We start from the raw sequence: 19,722 nt of genomic DNA, 5'->3' as shown, positions 1-19,722 counted from the left end.
AACCTTACAATTTTTTTGACCTCTTGCAATTCACCACTTAATTTTGTACCATTTCAAGCTATTCATTGGACTTGAATGACTTAAACTGCAATAAATAACTGGAAAAACTGAGGTATAAAACTTTTGACCGGTAGTATTCACACGCACACACATATATATTTATTCATATACACACACGATATGGCCTCAAATCTATATTGCGATATAATCTGAAGCATGTGCAATTACAATATATACTGCGATATAATTTGTCCTTTGTTTGTATATGTCAAAATGACATGCTTTAAAAAATCCTATTGAAAGTATATTGCAGCAGAATAAAGACGTCCAAAAAGTGTAGAATGCTCCTCCTCCTCCCGCTACATGCTTGCAGTCACTGCCATTCTGTTGTTCCAATGTCGGCACGGGTGCACATCTTAGTGACATCGTGTTATCGCAGTAGAGCCAAAAACGTATCATTACCCAATTTTATATCGTTTAGATTGCCCACCCCTAATATCTAATAAATATGGCTACGCAGTGGTCAGAGCTGTTGCCTTGCAGCAAAAAGGTCCTGCGTTCGCTTCCCAGCCTGGGATCTTTCAGCATGGTTTGCATGTTCTCCCTGTGCATGCGTGGGTTCTCTCCAGGTACTCCGGCTTCCTCCCACTGTCCAAAAACATGACTGTTAGGTTAATTGATCTGTCCAAATTGTCCTTAGGTGTGTGTGATTGTTTGTCCTGTGTCTCTGTGTTGCCCTGCGATGCACTGGCTCTCTGTCCAGGGTGTACTACGCCTGATTGTCCATTGACCGCTGGAGATAGGCGCCCCCCCGCGACCCTACGTGGACAAGCAGGTTCAGAAAATGGATGAATATATATATATATATGGAGGAGTGGCTAAAGCAGATCCTACAAAAAACATCACACATTTCAGTCTAGAAAAGTGCTGAACAGCTAAGATACTGCGTAGAACCCTCAACCTCCTCTGGTGGAAGACCTGAGCTTAGAAGGATGAGACCACCTGCTGAGGGTGAGATGGGAATATATATATATATATATATATATATATATCAGACAAACACTGACAAAGTTATATGCTGAAACAATAGTTTAGCTCTTGCTGACCCGTTAGACTGCTCAGGCTTTTCCTTTGTTTTACAGTATATGGCCTTCAGCTGTGAAGCACCTGCTGTATCAGTCTGGCTGATGAACAGAGCATCTCATTTAATGAATACATGTTTGTTTAACTGAGGAATTTTATCTATGTGTTGGGAAAGTGTAAACATACTTTAGGTTAATTTGTATGAAATCAAAATGTATAAAAAATAATGAATGAATAGTATAATAGCAAATAATTATGCTGAGGCTTTATAATAAGCAGTATTTAGGAATAAGATGTCATGATTAAAAAAGCTGTTTTGTTTTACATGCGACAAGAAACAACTGAAGATGAATGAGTCATTAATTTATTCAAATTTTTTGAGAATAAACAAAAATATCTTTATTAACCCGTTAAACATTTTACAACAGCAAATAGATGATAATAAGCAGTAAAATAAAATAAAAACACTTCTAATTGGAACAGTAAAATTTGGATAAAGGGATGCAGAGATCCCACAGATCCTGCCCTGGACTCTAACAAAATCAGCTCCAAATGCATGGCTGCACAACCTTAGATCATGGCCATTAAATACATAAAATACATAAAACACAACCCAGCTCAGCCTGTTGCATTTCAGAGTGAATACAAGAGCTACCCGAGGGTTGCAACAGTAGAACAATGTAAAAGGAGGCGCTCCAGCCAGGTCTTCAGGTCCCACTGACAGGTCTACCTTATCCGCTCTGGTTTTGGACCGGCAGCTCGTTTTGTGACAGATGATGAATGAGTGCCACGCCGATGCAGTTTCCCCATACATTTATGACGGTGTTGAAGTGGTCTCTGAGGGGCACAAATGTGTTTTTCCAGCTTAGAATATTTTAAAAGCATTTTCTAAAACTACAAATGGCTATTAAAAACTGATCATTAAAATCTCCTAGTCCATCCTTGAAGCCGACCCAAATACTTACATTCAGTCTTTGTTGTGTCCTTCAATTCCTACAAGAATTAGCATGAATCTTTCTTGTGTTAATAGGCGAATTAAAATTACATTAAGCCCACGATTCCTGACTGGAGGTTGAATTGATTCAGAAAAAGCGATCCCACTTCAGAGACAGACTAAAATCTGTGCTGCTCAGGTTAAACTTACAAAATCCACTCCAAAAGCACCAGAAGTGAGGCCCCTTTGGCAGGGAGACCCACTGCCGACAAAATGAAGACACTGGTCAATGCGCCAATAGCTGGGACCCCTTCTGCTCCCATGCAGGAAGCTGCTGCAGTCAAGCTGCAAATCAAACACATTCTGTAAAGGTCCCAGGATCCCTCTTAACAGAGCCCTTGTGTCTGTTTTCCTTAACAGCAACTCTAACAGCCAAGCAAACACAACAGAAAAGGGACATACCTGATATTAACGATGTGAGTACCATTCAAGTGGATGTCGTTGAGTTGGGCGATGAAAACAACAGAGGCCACTTCATAAAGGACGCTTCCATTCATGTTGAGGTTGGATGCGATGGGCAGCATGAAGCGAGTGATTCTTGGGTCAAACTTCAGTCTCTCCTCACAACACTGCATAGTTTCTGGCAGCGTATCGGCGCTTTGACAGAAAAAAACGTCCATCAAAAAACCACCCATAAGAAAAAAGGGAACCTGCTCTCTTCAGATAAACCGGTGTGGCAGCCTGATTCTAGCTTACCTGGATGACATGCGCATGGCAGTGAATAAGACATGAGAGACCTCCCTCATCACAACAAAGGGGTTGCGTCTCACAAGCACAAGGTAGATGAAGGGAAGAATGACCATTCCATGGATGATAAGGCTGAAAAACACAATAAATATCAATACTGATGACACACAGCCACCATCGTACATGGGCTTAATCCAAAGCAAGGTTTTCCTCTTTGTTTTTATGTTATGGGCTGCTCCTTCTGGTTGTTTTATTTATATATGATGTGTTCTCCCTTTGCTTGTTTCTGTGTTAAGAGTTGTGTTTCTATTTCTGTGCAGGTCGGCTGTGGCTCCTGAGAATCCCACTCCTCTGTGGAGCACTTGGGAGTGTCGCAGCTGACTGCAGTTTCCTAGATTGCCACCACTCTTATTTAAGCAGCTGGGTCCAGAACTCAGTGTGGCGTTATACTAAATAGTCTGTGGATGTACTGCTGGGATTCCTCTGCGAGTGACCTTTTGAGTTTCCCACTGGTGTGGTGATTTTGGGCTGCATGGTGGAGCAGTGGTTAGCACTGTTGCCTTGCAGCACGAAGGTTGCAGGTTCGAAACTCGGCTGCGGCCTTTCTGCGTGGAGTTGCGTGTTCTCCCCATGCATGCATGGGTTTCCTCCGGGTACTCCGGTTTCTCCCACAGATCACAACATGTCCTATAGGTTATAAATTGTAAGTCGCTTTGGATAAAAGCGTCTGCTAAACAAATAAACATAACATAAACATTTTGTGTTATTAAATCTGAAATAAACCAGGTTCTCTCTGCCTCCTGCATCTGGATTTATTCTGGTGTTCCCCGCCATGACATTTTGACCCTGTCATTAAACCAAAGGGTTGGTCTGCTAAAGGTGACTCTATTCTTGATCGTAGTATTTTACGTTAGTAAGTCTTTTCACTAAACTAATAAACACACCAGTCTGACAGCAATGGTTGGTGCAATAGTCTTTGGATATAGAGTTCAGATCCCCCTGAAGACGTTTCTCCAAATTTACATACAAACAGGGTGCAATATAAAAGCTCAATCTGATGTTATATTTGTGTGGCCATCCAGAGGTGGTGTTTGACACTTTTATCCAAATTGATCCCTAGCCCTAACCTGAACACAAAAAACCGCCTCAGCTGCTGATAATTTAAGACAAACAATAAGAAGGAATAACTTGAAGATACGATTAGTTCTGCCTCAAAGTTTTAATGAACTTTTTGTAAGAATCAATGTCAGTAAAATAGTGTTTGTTGGAAATAAAATGATCAGTGGGTCACCAGAAAGATGATGGGAGAGTTTCTTTGTATTCTGCTGCTCTGGTCACTGTAGTAAAATGTTTATTGTCAATCACAAATCAACAAATCTCAGCAGCATTATGCTTACCTTCATATGTAGTAAGTCAGAAATCCCTCAGTGATCCTTCATTGAGTTATTTATCAAGGGTTATGTAGATAGCTACTAAATTGAAACTTGAGTGGCTCTGCACTTTGGTCATGTCTGAATAATAAAGTCCAGATGACTCAGCATCAATCAACCTGCATGCCTGAGTGATGTGACATGATATTATTTTCAAGAATCAACACAGATAATTATAGTTCTATACTTTTTTAGCATTAGATGATCAAAGTAAAAATTGTTACTTTAAAGGCGGCGATGATATCCATTCTTTCAAGGAATGCCAATTGTGTTTTTATGCTGCTGTGTTGATGAATGCTGCAACTTGAGGACCAGTGGTGTATTTAGAAACAGAGCTAAGACAGAGAATGTCAACGTACCCAAGAAGGATCACCCCTGCCAGCTTTCCAAGTTTCATGAAGGATCCCCATCCTTCGACCTCAGTCACATGGCTTGCAATCATGAAAATTAGCCCATAGGGCATGTACCTAAACAAAAACACGTGTCAAAGAACTAAAAGCTCAACTAACTTACTATTGAGGAAGGAAGGCAGATGTTTAATGTACATTAAAGAACCCCAAAGTTAGACTTTAAAGTTTTACTGTTAATCTGAGCTTTTCAAAAACTTAACATTATTTCTTATATGTAACATGGATGTAATGAGACACTTTGCTACAGAGACGGTCCTAAAATACAGACAGTTTATGCCTGTATTCAAATTGAAAAGATCCTTTAGTATTTTAACTAGGGATGAGCCGGATACTCATTTCAGACACACACACACACGCATACTGTATATAGTTATAGTTCAAGCTAAGGAAGGAGCAGAATGAGGTACTGTGATTCATCAGTCCCATGTGTGATTCAAGACCCACATCTAGCTATGTTTTACACAAGCCAGTGAACACAACACTGTCTCAAAAGAAGACGACTCTATGCTCTGCTCTCTGCTTAGTGGCCCCAAATCATCGTCCCAAAAAATTTTTCCCTGCCACTTGGCCTGGAGCGAAGGCTCACCCCTGGGCGTGCGGCATGACTTAGCGTCTCAGAGGGAAGACTCAACCATCCTAGCGATGGTACCAACAAGAAGCGATCCTCTGATACAGGGAAACTTGTTTCTCTTAAGATTTTTACTCGGACTAGTTGTTAAAGATCCCTTTCAGTACAACAGTTGAATGAAACTTGGTGGAGTGAGCTTGGCCATAGATTTCATAGTGAAACCGGCGCAACACATCTTCAGTTGTGTGCCCTTACCTCATTGGGTGTTTTGGCCACTTATCACAATACACCCTCTGCTGGGCTTGGCCAACCCCGGTTGACCAGACCAGGACGCGTGTCACTCAGAAGCACCACATCATCATTTGGCAGCCCAAATTGCATCCTTGTGTTTCAGCCACAGCCAGTGACACAGTTAAGCCTTCCTGATGGGCATTCAGTTTTATTTTGAGGCCTTATTCCTATTCCCAAAAGCTATTTTGCCTACATAGGATATGATTCCCAAAGCACAATTCCCTAAAGCAAACTTTGTCTGCAGGGTTTGATTTTCATTAGGGGTGTTGCGATCACATTGCTCCTGATTAGAGTCCGAGTCATTTGATTTTGAGTAACTGCCGATACCGAGTTCCGACAAAATGTTTTATCAATGCATAAAAATAATAAGAAAAGAACACATCCAAGTTGTCCTTTAAAATTTTAATATAGTCATTTATCTGTTTCTTTCTTTATGTATTTTTAATTTATTGAAGTTTATCTGACAGAAAACATCACTCTTTCAAGAAGTACATTAATAGGAAATGTGTGTTAATAATAGGAATATATTTAAAAGTAGCCTTGTATCTCTCATTTCGAATCGTTTAGTCAGTGTGTGACTGTTTTGAGCAATGCCCGCGACAGGGAAGACATAGCACGTGCAGTCCAAACGCCTGTAGAGCTGCGTCTGTAAAGTTGGGATGAGAAAACAACTCATACTGTGACTCAAGGAGACTGCAAAACCTGATATTTGCAACCACAGGCATGCCATGCCGATTATCACTTGTAAGTCGCTTTGGACAAAAGTGTCCGCTAAATACATGAACATAAACAGTGGGAGGGTTAAATGGCCAGTTTGCATACTCTGTCTGCCTCAGGCAGAAGGCTTTGCTCTGGTCCATTGTGGTTAAGAAGTTAATTGTACATTCCAACTTCCATCTATGGTCATGAGTAAAATAAGATCCTGGATACTAGTGGCTAACAGGAGCTTAATCCACAAGGTGGCTGGCCTAGTTAAGAAGAGGAGCTCCTTCATTCTGGGGGAGCTTGGAGTAAAAAGTTGCTCTTTCCAATGAAAAAGAAGTCATCTGAGGTAGTTTGGGATTTGACTAGGATGTCTCCTGGTTGGTTTTCTATGCAGAAACCCTGAATTTTCTGGATGGATTTAAAATCCTTTCTGGCCTGTGAATGCTTTGGTATTCCCAAAGAGGAGCTAGAAGATGTTGCTGGGGAAAGAAATTTGTAAGCATCCTGCATCTGTTACCTCAGTGACCCAACTGTGGAAAAGTGAAATTGAATGGAAAATTAAAAAATGAGTAGGCGTTTTGTGATTTTGAAACTATTCTAAATTGTATGTTTTCATGCGTTTGTGTTTTACTTTACCAAGTTATCCAATGGGCTACCACTGTTAAGGCCATGTTCAAGTCTTTCAGTAACTTCACCAGGGTTCTATTTGCCTCCCCAATTTGTCCAATCAGAAGGCCACCAATGCAGGACCAAACAATCAGGCCCACCATGTTGGTTCCAGGGACGGTACGGCCCAGTTGTTCAAATTCGGTCAAATTCTGAACCAAGAACACAAACAATTGTAAAGCAAAGTTGTGCTTCTTAGATTTGAAGCATAACAAAATATTACAAGATGGCAACGCCAGATGGAAGGATCAAAATGTATACGTTTACCATGGGCAGACCAGAAATGGGGTCATATGCCTCTACCTCAGCCTCCACTGTCTCAGTCTTGTACTGTGATGACAAAGACAAATTCACAACACAAACCAAACTAGAGATGTTCAAAGGCAAACATTAAATAAAACTTACATGTGCAAAGAAAGCTATAATTAGGCTTGCTGGAATCATGTTCCTGTAGACATTGAAAGAAAGACACTATAAGAAGATTGTAAATACGAAGTACAAAATCTAATAAATTGTAAATAATGTATAACCAAACAAACTGACATTTAAATCTTAATGGTGCATTGTGTAAGAATGAAGTTAAAATGAATCTGTTAAAAACAGGTTAAGTTCGTTGGCCCAATTCTGGTCTCCTTCAGCAGACTCCTTAGTACCACTCCTCCCACTTTGACCGGTGATGTTTCTGAGGCCTCTCTATGAACCATGAGCATTGTTCTGCCCAGATGTTTCTCCAGCTTCTTCCTGTAGACATCTTTAGCCCGTCTGATCTTATATTTAAGCTCCTTCTGAGCTTTTTGCTTCTCTTTTTCTCAAGCCATAAAAAGCTTTTTTCTTATCATTCAGCAGGGATTTCAGCTCAGGGTAAAGCCAGGGTTTACTATCAGAGAAACACCTCACTCTTGGGTACTTACATATTGTACCTTTAAGCAAAGATAATGGATCTTATAAAACTGCTCAAAATATATAATTTTTTAAAACACTTTCTTCTCACCTTACAAGATCCATCAGAGCGACCATGGAGAAAAAGTCCTCTTTTTCCACATCTATCATACTTGTCACATCAGAAGAAAATCCAGGCTTGATGTGCACTGACAGTAGAATTCCTACAACACACAGATCAGGATCTGAAGCAAGGCAAAATAAAATGATCTAGTAGTTGGTCCATGTGAATGAATCTTCTCAAGTAAAAAGGGGCCAGAAGAAATCTACTTAAGCTCACTGACAAAATATGAAAGAACAAGTTACTCCAAAATCAACTTGGTTTATAAATTGTTTTAAATGAGTGTCTAATAGTGCTGTAGACGTGCATAATCACTATTTTGGCATTTTAGTGCATTTTATTTAAAATAAAAATATTCTGTCTAGAACTGTTAATGTAGCGCTATCTTCAGAATAAGTCCAACGTTAGCCAGTATTTCTATAGTCAATCCAAGTATATTTGGCTTATTATTATTTAAAAACTTTTATCAACAACTTTCACACAAACAACCAATTATTTAAAAAAAATTACATTCATTGCTGCTTTGTCTAAAAGTTTCAGAGTATCAACTAATTGTTCTAAAGTTAACAACTTTCCTTAGAAAATACATATTTTCAAAAAATGACACTTGAGTCTTTTCTCTCGTAGCAATGGAATGTGGGTAATACCCTTCACCCAAGTCCGCATCGCTGCAGACTTGGGTGTAGTGGGGATCAAGGTTGTAAAAGGGGCATGATCAACTTTCGAATTTGAGAATCGAGACATCCTACACACTCGCACCCCTGGTTGGGATGGCGCAAGTGCGAGTATTGGGATTTAGCCTAAGGGTGATGAGCGAACCTTGTGCGCATCCATGCTACAGTTAAAGAAGCTCCTGTTCATTGATGTCATATAAGTGACAATGCAAGAAATAAAACAGTCGTGTTCTTCTTACAAATGGAGCAAGCTATCAATTCATGCCTACGAGGACTACAAAGAGATCAAAACTACAACAGAAGCTGCCAACTGCTCAATGAATGCCACATGACTGGCGCAATTTAGTAAGAATTCTCAGCATCTGCACATGTTTCTCCACATAATTTATTCAGGTTTTCACCTTTTATACGTCATTTTTCATGTTCCATTCCGTGAGTCTGAATGTTTTGGGACTGGAGTACTTTGGTTTTTTGCCGAGCAGCTGTGACTTTCAAGAAGATAAGATTGTATCAGCCATGTGACCGTAAAGCCTGCCGCACACGAGAGCAAACTGCTGAACAAACTGCCTCGAATGACCATTTGCTCAGCAGATTCCTTGCTGTGTGCGCCTGATTTTCACTGATTTTTCCGCCTCACGAGAAGCTGAGGTGAATATTCGACCGGTTTGATATTTTCCGCCTTATGGGTGGTAAAAACTTGTCGTGTATGCACTACTGAGCTGCTGGCTGAGCTGAAATATTCTAGTGGCCAATCAAAGCTTGTTCTCCACGCACACGATTCCAAGATGTACTCAGATGCAGCCCCCTGCCCTGTCTGCGTGTCAGAAAAATAAACAAAATGGTACCTTGCGGATCGATGGGCCTACTGTTTCCACTACCCTCTCGAAGGATCCAGGATCGGTACTGTTGGAAGGATTCTGGGTTTTCAATTCGCATCTCTTGGAGTAGATTGGCATAAACTCCTTGCCCGGCCCTTCGTTCCAGCCACTGTACCCATGCTTTCCTAACCTTGAAATGCCGGATGTGGCGACGCCTCATCAAACAAAAAAGTAGAGGCATTTCCTTTGTTTCCAGCTGTCTCCGTTTTGTCTCTTCGCTTGAATTAAAGAGGACTGAATCCACCTAAGCATCATTTGTGGAATCGACAAATCCTAGGGGGAACTGGTACGTAATGTTAAGCAGGGATTTATCAGAAAAGCCTTGATGTTCTAAACTCGCTTTGTGGAATAGCCCCCTGGTCTGAATGCATATTAAACACACCTACTGTACACTTAAGCATTCCTTATGGATACCCAACCTTTGGTATCAAGAAGCATTTTTCTTTCTTACCTGTAGTGACTGCCAGTACGGTGGTTGAGAAGATGTACACTAGTACACGTGCAGCAATTCTTCTAGAGGACTTTGAGCTTACTTCAGACATGCCTGACACAAAACAAAAACAAACTAATAACAACAAATATTTAAAAATAAATGTGTTCTCTTTCAGTCAGTGCAGAGGCAGTTAAAGCTATTATCCACTGTGCTGGGCAAATTTCACCTCAGTTAAAATAAAAGTGTCAGAATTTTTTTATCAGTTAAAATGCTATTAGTATACTGGCAAAAATTCCTGTGTATTTTTTTCCTTTTTAACTTTTTTAAGAATGCATGACCCAATAACACAGTTAAACAGTATACAGTATAAGGAATTCATCTTTGGCTAACCTATTATCACACTAGTCACAATGAGAGGAGTTGTGACCATGCGAAGCATCCGAGAGAGTAACTCTCCGGGATAGTTTATGTAGCCTTTCTCAGAGTCCGTCAGGTGTGCGTAGATTCTGAGAATCATACCGAGGAAAACACCTGTAAGACCAAAAATAAACATAAGGGATAGAACAAAAACCTATACGGTATATCTCAGTGTAGACTTATAATTATATGCATTAACAAATTAAGATATATATATATATATATATATATATATATATACACACACACATAAATGTAAAACATAGGCTGTTACCTAAAGCATTATTGGGAAAGAATATTCACTAGGTGGACCAAAAAGGGCTCAAAGGGACCTCATTCTGCCAAGGGCTACACTCTGACCAGGCATTGAAACAGAAAACGTCATCCCATCATTTTAACATAAAACATGGCATTTAGGGATGCACCGATACGATACTGGTATCGGTATCGGCACTGATACGATACCAATACCAGTGTAACGTGAGGAAATATGGGTTTTCTGTGCCAAAGGTTGTACTTGGCCCGGCTGGGTCAAAGCTGGGTTGTGCAGAACTTTCACCCACAGAGTGAGACCTTTGCCGACATGAAGTCTGCTGCAAACCATAACATCTGCCACCTGCAGTGCCAGAAGATGTTGTTCTCATGAAAGCTAGTCATAATGAAGAGTCTTACGCTTCCTTTGTTTATTAATGCTAAATAATCATTTTACCATTTTACTCATTATAAATGTATTTTAATCAAATGAATTATTATTATGCTTTGGTTAATCATAATAACTATAATGAGGCAATACTTAATTAAGTAATATTTTTAAGATGTTTTAGTGGTGACCTTCACACTCGCTCACACACACTCTCACAGTAAATTCAAAACACATTTGCTGATGCACAAGTTTTGCTTTGAGAAGAGAAAGGCTTTGGTAAGTTTTCAGTTCATGATTCAGTTCACGTTTTGACAATGAAAGAGGGAGGACTTGTGAACAACTGCCAACGGGGAACGGGGCTGCGGCTCCTTTCTCCCCCCCCTCACGCTATTCCTGCCAAGCCAGACAGGATAGCCGAATTGCAACCAGCTAATGCAGACTCGTCCCGAGTCTTTTGATTTCTGAGTAATTTAAACTTAAGAAAGCGCATCTGCAAATGCTTTATCATCACGTGTACCGAGGGGCAACTCTGGACCGGGTCGCCAGCACACCTCCGTCTCCTCTGCCAGCCGAGGTGTCTTCTGGAGTACCACCCTCCTGGGTCCCGGATCTAAAAGAGGGTCCGAATACGGTGAGGCAGTCCACAACAGATAGCGTTTGATGCATCTTTTCCAACGAAACCTAAGTTTATTCAAACCATCACTTTTCACTCAGACACCTGTTTCTTCCTGAAGCAAAATCAGACGCACACACGCATTCTTCTCACCTCATTTTCAATTTTCACACATTCAACACAAGGTCTATTTGAGCAAGTTTAAAATATCAACTGTTAAAGATTGTTCAACAAAGTTGCCAATGTTGATTGTTATTTCCTATGCTTGTCATTCCAAAATCATTAGTTTAATTTGAAGAATTAAAACTTTTAACTTTCAAACTTGTCTCTTCATTGAACTGAAACACAGACCCACGGATATTATCGTCAGTTTATCGATGAAAACAACCTTTGAATCTTCTTAACCCTATAAAATTTGGTTATTAATTTATTAAAAATTAATTTCTCAAATTAATATGTAGAATGGTTCCTCTTTCATAAAAGAGCATAAACCATTACACTACATAATTGGCAGAGCCTAGCCAGGTTCTCTACACCAGTATCGGTAAAAGTTAACCGGTACCAGGAACCGATACCAATGCAGTTGCTTGAAAACGGCTTCACTGTAACTTGTCATTTCTGTTCACCTAAAATGTTAGTTTTGTGATGATTTCCATTCATATATTTTACTTTTTATCTACCTCACAGTCTTTTCCTGTTGAAAGCAGAGAAGAAAATAAAATCTGTATTCCAAATCATTGCATTTTTTGTGTGGTAGAAGTATCGGTATTGGTAATCGGTATCGACGAGTACTCAGATCCAAGTATCGGCATCGTATCGGTTTGGAAAAAAGTGGTATCATTGCATCCCTAATGGCATTAAAAGATCCTGAAATTTAAAAATCTAAGTAAAAAAAAAATTAAAGTCTTTCAAATACACAAACTAGTTTTCCAAAATAATGTATTGTAAAATGAAACACCATGAATAAATTATTAAAAACTGTAATAGAAAAATAAGCTCAAAATAAAAATATTTTTAATCCTATTTTTTTTCATAAAGGCGTTTATTTATTTGATGAAGTATTTATTAATTATTTAAAACTAAATTGAATAGAAAATGTCTTTATTGTCACTCAGTGGGGAAATGTAAGAGTGACAACATCAAAGTAAATTCACAAAAATAAAAGGCTGTACAGTGAATAAGAAACATATATGTATATACATTTAAATATTCAAATTTAGCACGTTTCTGCATTTTGACTGATGAATAACAATCCTAGAATTGCTCACTCCAGTAGCTTTGTTTCAGCCACTTAACCCTGTGTTGTGTTGTGTTTGCACCTGACTGTTCTGCTCTGATCAGTACACTATCTTGTAAATATTCGTCGTGTTTCTAATTATTGTCACTTTTCTTTTATTGTGCTTAATTCTTATTCTTGCACCAAGTACCACAGCATTTTCCTAATCCTTTGAACCTGCTCACACATATGGCAACAAAACCCTTTTGATTCTGATTGAAAGATACAAGACTATAGCAGACAATTTACAGAGGGCGACAACGTGAAAAGAAAACGGGTCTAAATCAGATATGAATGAATTCAATGCAAGTAGAACACCAGAAGCTGTGCAAATAAGAAATAAGCAGCAGTGATGCAATTGTCTGACAATAATAACAGATGGAAGAGCTAGATCCTGTGATTGTAGAGGTAACATCAGTTTCTTGTGCTAACTCACCAGTGGGGACTACATCAGAAATGATCCATTAGGTGGAACGTATTCCCCATAATTTCAGTCTACCAAACCATTTATCATTAGTCTAGAAATCTCAAAAGGGAAAGGGTAGAATGCCTTCAGCGGGTCAGGGACGAGGTTCTGCCCCAAGCGGAGGAGCTTAAGTATCTCGGGGTACAAAAGTAAGGGAAAGATGGAGAGCAAGATCGACGGGCTTAATGGTGCTGCGTCTGCAGTGATGCGGGTGTTGTACCAATATGTTGTGGTTAAGAGAGAGCTGAGACAGAAGGCAAAGCTCTCGATTTACTGATCGATCTACATTCCTACCCTCACCTATGGTCACGAGCTTAGGGTAGTGACCAAAAGAATGAGATTGTGGATACAAGTGGCCTAAATGAGTTTTCTCCACAGGGTGGCTGGACTCTCCCTTAGAGATTGGTTGAGAATCTCAGTCATCCAGGAGGGGCTTGGAGAAATACAGCTGTGCCTCCACATCAAGAGGAGCCAGTTGAAGTGGCTCAGGCATCTGGTTGGGATGTCTCCTGGACGCCTCCATGGTGAGGTTTTCTGGGCACATCCAACCAGGAGGAGACCCAAAGAAAGACCAAGGACATGTTTCTTGGCTGGCGAGGAAAAGCCTTGGATTCCTCTGGAGGAGCTGGCCCAAGTTAGCCTGGCCACGCTCCATTGACGGCTCTCGGTTGTGGGGCGGGTTCTACCGTTGTCTTTCAAATGATTTCCGCATGCCACTGGACAATGAATGTGACATACTCTTGTTTCACTCTGTTGCATCATCCCACCCAGCAGGCATATAGAGTGCCCTGATTGGCCCACGAAGCGGTTAAAGCTCTGTGATTTGTTCACTAAGCAGATAGAGCACTATGATTGGGCCACTATTATGGACCAATCACAGCTCTTTATGTGTTTGAAACCCCTCTAGAGCAGTGGTTCCCAAACTTATTTAGCCGCGCACCCCCTTCTATGTCCCGACCATGTCGACGCACCCCCCAGCCCCCACATCAGGGCATATATATATATATATATATATATATATATATATATATATATATATATATATCAGACGTCAAGCTAAACAGACAGGGTTAAAAAAATATGATCGACCTTTATCCCCATCACTTTCATTTTTTAAATAGTAATTAATAAACGTTCGATACCATTACAATTTCCTTTGATTTAATTTTAAATAAATATTTAGAGTGCCCAGGTCGCACCTAAAGAATGCAATTTAACGGTTTTCTTAAAGTAGGAACGTTTAACTTGTGCGGCCAGAGCGCTCTCCTTCCTTCTGTTCTGCGTTAACCTGAACTGATCACCTACTTGTGCGTAATCAAATGTCTATACAGGAAAAGATGGAAAAGCCATGAGGTTCACTTTTGCCTCAAACCGACTTATTGCTGTTTTATGGTGGCTGAATCTGCGATCCGCTGCCACGCGGACTGGAATAACAAATGCTGCAGTAGTTGTGGTCAGGTTCGGAGTCACTGGCCGGAGCGGACCCGACTTTAACACGTCATTCCAAAATAGAAGCTAATATCTTAATTTGACCTGGAATGAAAAATGTTGTTATAAAACCTCTTAAAAGTTTTTATCACGGAGGAGGCAGCGCTCATTTCTGTCTTCAGTCTGACGGCTCGCCGGAGTTTGCGCAGCGTGCGCGCTTATTGAATCTGTGTGCGTGTGTGCGCGCGCGGCACAGCTCCATGAGCCACTCCAGTCACCGCGTCTCGTTGTTGGCGCTATTTAAACCAATGTTGTAAAATGACTTCTGCTCAGCCCAGATGTGCTCACTTGTGCACCTGTGAGCCGTGGTTCCGCTGGAACGCATCTGACCTCTGACAGACGCACTCTGAACTTCAGATCTTCAGCACGCTAATAGCCTGAATGGGAATCATTTCTTGATTTATTTTGTTACATCCACAATGTTCTGTGTGTGAGGTTTACAATGTCAGAACACCTGCATGAGACAGGGTGTTAATTACAATCTGCCAGAATGACTCACCACCTTCAGATTTCTCCAACATCGTTAAAAATGATTAAATACGCAACATATCGGCGTGCGCAGGCCAGAGCGCTGAAGCTCAGCGCATTGTTATTATGAAGCTAGGGCACATGTGGAGGACACACGCGTGCGCGCAAAAATATACTTGTTTTCAATTACATTTATTGTGCCAACTTACTTTTTCTTTGGCCCACCCACAAATGAGTTTCTGGCTACGCTAATGGTGACATATGACAAGACTTCTCTGAGCTCCGCAGCCATTACACTTTTCACCTCACGCAACCCCTAGCGGCAGCTCGCGCGCACCACACTTTGGGAATCCCTGCTCTAGAGAGCTGTGATTGGCTAGCCAGAGTCCTGGTAGGAGCTGCAGAGGTTCCAATGGAGCTTGCCTAGACCAAACTTTGCAAAGCAAGAATTTGGTCTAGTTCACTAGGCTTGGCCCAAGTAGCTGGGAAGAGGGAAGTCTGGGCCTCTCTCCTCAGGCTGATACCCCCGCAATCTGACCTTGGATAAGTGGAAAAGAATGGATGGATGGTTTGTTTAATTACTTTTTATGAAAGCAAGAAAAAATGCATCTAATTATACTGACTATCACAGATAAAATGTTTTTCGTGTTCAGGGCAAAAAAGAAATCCTACCTTTGTGAACTTCACACATCTGACTACTTACTACATGAGGTGCATTACCTGAAATGAACCATTTATCTCATTTTCTCACCAGAAATATTATGTTAATTAACCTTTTAGAGGCCAATCCCTTTAAAAATACAAAACATGAATACATCAATTTTTTGAAAAATAAAATAAAATACATTTTGATATTTGCATGTATAGGATGTCACTTGGGGTTATCAAACGTAAAAATATGACTCAAGAAGCTATTTTGCAGAAGCTTGAAATGGGCTGTGACGCCAGGGTCACTGAGAGTTAATAATGTTTACTAATAACCTTTATGCTTACAACTTATTGAATACACTTTACATTTCAAGTAACTGAAAAATCGTATATGTAAACTACATTTTACCAGCAAGTGAACGGTTGGTAATCATTAGCCACCATGTTAGCCACACACTTAGCTAGCAAGGTGGAAACCTGAAGGCTACATGCTGGCTAGCGGATTAGCTTCCTCACCTGCCAAGACGCTTAGCAGAGCTAAAATCTGCCATTTGTTCCGCAGAAAAACACCCCAGAACTTTCGGCAAAGGTCAGTCCATGATCTCCTGGGTCTAGAGAACGCTCCTTGATTCTCTGTCATGCCTACTACTCTACAAGAAATATGAATATGAGAACAACTGAGCCAACAGACATGTTTAAAAAACAGCCCAATTACAACACGTTCTTTGTAATAAATCGCGTTGAAATAATACATTTTGAACAAAATACTTACATAGTCAAGAAAAAGAAGACAGTAACACTACTACCGAGCTGCGTGAGAACAGCGGGTTTCTTAAGCCACAGCCCAACAATTATGGAAGTAACATCAAGGCGCGCGCTTAATTCGCAGCCCTTATGCGTTTTTCTGTTGAAATGTATGGAAGCCCATTCCCGCCCCTCATATTACAAAAAAATAAAAACATTAATAAAAAATTGTATTTCATTATTATGACTTAACTACCTATAATTCCTACAAACTATCTCAATATTATGACTTAGCTATATCACAATTGTGAGATGCTGTCTCATTATTTTTGAGATAGTATCCATACTGTCTAATAAAATAGACTAGACTTTATTAATTTCACAGTGGGGACATTCACTCGTTATAGCAGTACATACATTTAGTGAAAATGAAGAATAAAAATAATAAAGTAGAGGTAAATACACATAGACAGTAAGCTATATGGGTGCCTAAGTTGCCTCCCCGAGTCCCCGGAAGAAGAAAAAAATTAATGCAAGTCAACGGGGCTAAAAGAACATTTTTTTCTAATCCGCTTTGCCTAAGAGCGCCCTGAATTGCACAAATGTTGTACTTCAATTTAAATGAAAAGCATGTGTGTTTTGACCATGCCAGTCACGCGCTTAGAGATTTATCAGCCTGTAAAAGTTAGTTATTAGCATGACTGCAAACACTAGCGAAACAAATCAGAGCCGGGCCAGGGGCGAGGCAAATGACCAGGCCCTTTTGACCCGGTCATTTGGTCGTTTTCTCTCATGCTCCTTTCACACACGTCCTCAACTGAATTTAGTTGGCGTCCCAGAACCAAGCTAGCTTTTCTAACTTGTTTAGACTCTTCCTGTCTCAGTTAGAGCCCACCCTAACAGACCACATCAGGATAAATAACAGTGCCAACAAGTGATAAAAGGATTTTAGCAGGTGGGAATTAACTTCGAAGGACTTCAGCCTCCTTAGGAGGTAGCGGCGGCTTTGGCCCTTCTTATACAATGCATCTGTGTTGTGGGACCAGTTCAGTTTACTGTTGAGGTGAACACGCAGGTATTTAACCCTTTGGTGCATAATGGTCACTACAGTGGACAGGTACTCAAAATTGTTATTAATTTATTTTTGCTATTAAGCACAGCTGTTGAAGACTTTATTGCATTTGAGCCCCTCCATTTCGACTTCAGTAAGTCAAGCCAACATATTTCATGTTCAGAATGCACACTGTCCACTGAGGTGGACATGTAATAAACTATGTGTAAATTAAATGTTACAAAAAATATGTAAATATGAAATTTGTTTCATTCAAACCTAAAGATGAATGTAAAAAATTGTTTAAAAAATCATGGTTGAAGATTTCATAATTCATGCATCAAAGGGTTAAAGGTATCCACAACCTCAGTGTCTGCTCCCTGAATGTTTACTAGGGAGTGAGGAGGAGTGTTTCTCTGGAAGTCAATCAACATTTCCTTTGTCTTACTGGTGTTTAAGCAAAGGTGGTTATGCTCACGCCAGTCCACAAAGTCCATCATGACTGGCCTATACTTCATGTCGTTCCCCCCCAGACACATAGCGACAATGATTGATTCATCTGAGAATTTTTAATTGCCTCTGTTTACGAAATGTGCTATATAAGTAAAGCTGCTTTGCCTTGCCTTCTGGAGGTGACAGCTGCTGGTGTTGTAGGTGAAGTCCGAGATGTAAAAGGTGATTAAAAAGGGTGAGAGCACCGTACCCTGCGGAGCTCCAGTGTTGCACATAACCACCTCAGACGTACAGCTGTGCAGCCTCATGTACTGTGGCCATTTGGTGAGGTAGTTGATGGTCCATGCAGTCAGATGTTCATCCACTCCTGCACCCCTCATCTTCTGCTACAGTAGAGACAGCTGGATGGTGTTGAAAGCTCTTGAGAAGTCTAAGACATGACTCTCACAGTCCCTTTTTTGCACCTCACGGTGAGTCAGAGCCTGGTGCTGGAGGCAGATAAGGGCATCCACCACACCCATGTTTGGCTTACATGCAAATTGCAGTGTGTCTGTCTCTGGGCTCAATACAGAGCGTAGGTGGGTGAGGGGGATTCTCTCCACCTTCATTAGGTGAGACGTCAAGGCGACTGGTCTGTAGTGCTCTGGTTCCCTGGGATGTTATATTTTATGAACTGGAAACACCCAGGAGTTCTTCCAGAGGATGGTAACCTGCTCTAAACAAAGGCTCAGAATAAACATGTGCGTGACCACTTCACAAAGCTAGTAATTATTTTATTATTATTTATTTTTCCCCGTATCCTGTCTGGCTGTGCAAACAGAATTAATGTCTGAATGCTGGTGACAAGCCTTACAGATTTACTCTCAGGTGGACCATCAAAGCTTCTGCTTTTAATGTCATGCCTGATACTTAAAACTTTATTGTTATTGTTTTTTGAATGCTTTGTAATACCGACCAGACACAGAGACAGAGGTGAAAGAGAAAGGAAGAGACAGGGGAGGGTTCCACAAAAATAAACAGTCAATGATGAACAAGGGTTTGCTTCTAGATCTGCAGAAATGAGACACAACAATACAACAGGAGCAAGCTATCACTGCATCAACCTGATGAAGAAATATAAAATCAACATTGTTTTACTGAACAGTCACACGATAATAAATCACAGTTTATTTAGTGCCAACCACAGCCTTAAGACCTGTGTTGAACGTGCCCAAATCCATACTTATGAGAGCACTGTGTGAGTACCTGTGTGTGTACACGCGCTTGTATATGTAAGGCTTCTCTATAGGAGCGTCCAATAGAGAGTGTGAGGGGCCACATATCTGCTCCCCTAAGATGTGTAGGAGATGGAAGGAGCTCCAAGTCCAAGAGATCCAGGAGCTGCCCCAGAGCACAGGGACCACAGGGAGACTGTACCCAGAAAAGCCCCGGCCCCCTCTCGAGAGGCACAGAGGATTGTCCCGGGGGGCCACAACCAGCAGCTGGCAGAGTCCCGGGAGATATCAGCGGCAAGCCCACAGCCCCGCCCGCAGCCTCCCATCCCCAAGCCGGCCGAGCCCGGAACCCAGCGACCCAGGACCCAGGGGCAACCGGCCCCGCCGGGGACCCAGCAGAGCCCAGGGACCCAGATCCCACC

The 19,722-nt window shown here is 40.9% G+C and overlaps 1 protein-coding gene across 7 annotated transcripts; it reads right to left on the bottom strand.

The window, feature by feature from the left end:
* Nucleotides 1-1,428: 1,428 nt before the first annotated feature.
* LOC107387867 (excitatory amino acid transporter 3) lies at nucleotides 1,429-18,520 on the bottom strand. Of its 7 annotated transcripts, none has more exons than XM_054749210.2 (14): nucleotides 16,611-18,232; nucleotides 16,355-16,488; nucleotides 11,397-11,489; nucleotides 10,210-10,350; nucleotides 9,838-9,930; nucleotides 7,826-7,937; nucleotides 7,240-7,282; nucleotides 7,102-7,164; nucleotides 6,805-6,986; nucleotides 4,554-4,661; nucleotides 2,774-2,896; nucleotides 2,480-2,674; nucleotides 2,228-2,362; nucleotides 1,429-1,920 (listed from the first exon to the last, which is right to left on the bottom strand). In XM_054749210.2, exons 2-14 carry the CDS (start codon nucleotides 16,476-16,478, stop codon nucleotides 1,815-1,817), a joined length of 1,518 nt encoding a protein of 505 aa, XP_054605185.2. In that variant the 5' UTR covers nucleotides 16,479-16,488; nucleotides 16,611-18,232; the 3' UTR covers nucleotides 1,429-1,814. The 7 variants fall into 7 exon arrangements, with proteins under 7 accessions (XP_054605185.2, XP_070401521.1, XP_070401519.1 ...); XM_070545420.1 differs by having other exon boundaries at nucleotides 16,355-16,483; XM_070545418.1 differs by having other exon boundaries at nucleotides 16,355-18,232.
* Nucleotides 18,521-19,722: the final 1,202 nt, after the last annotated feature.

The sequence above is a fragment of the Nothobranchius furzeri genome, chromosome 16, assembly GCF_043380555.1.
Source record: "Nothobranchius furzeri strain GRZ-AD chromosome 16, NfurGRZ-RIMD1, whole genome shotgun sequence".
NCBI lineage: Eukaryota > Metazoa > Chordata > Actinopteri > Cyprinodontiformes > Nothobranchiidae > Nothobranchius > Nothobranchius furzeri.
This window is presented reverse-complemented; position numbering and strand designations above follow the sequence as displayed.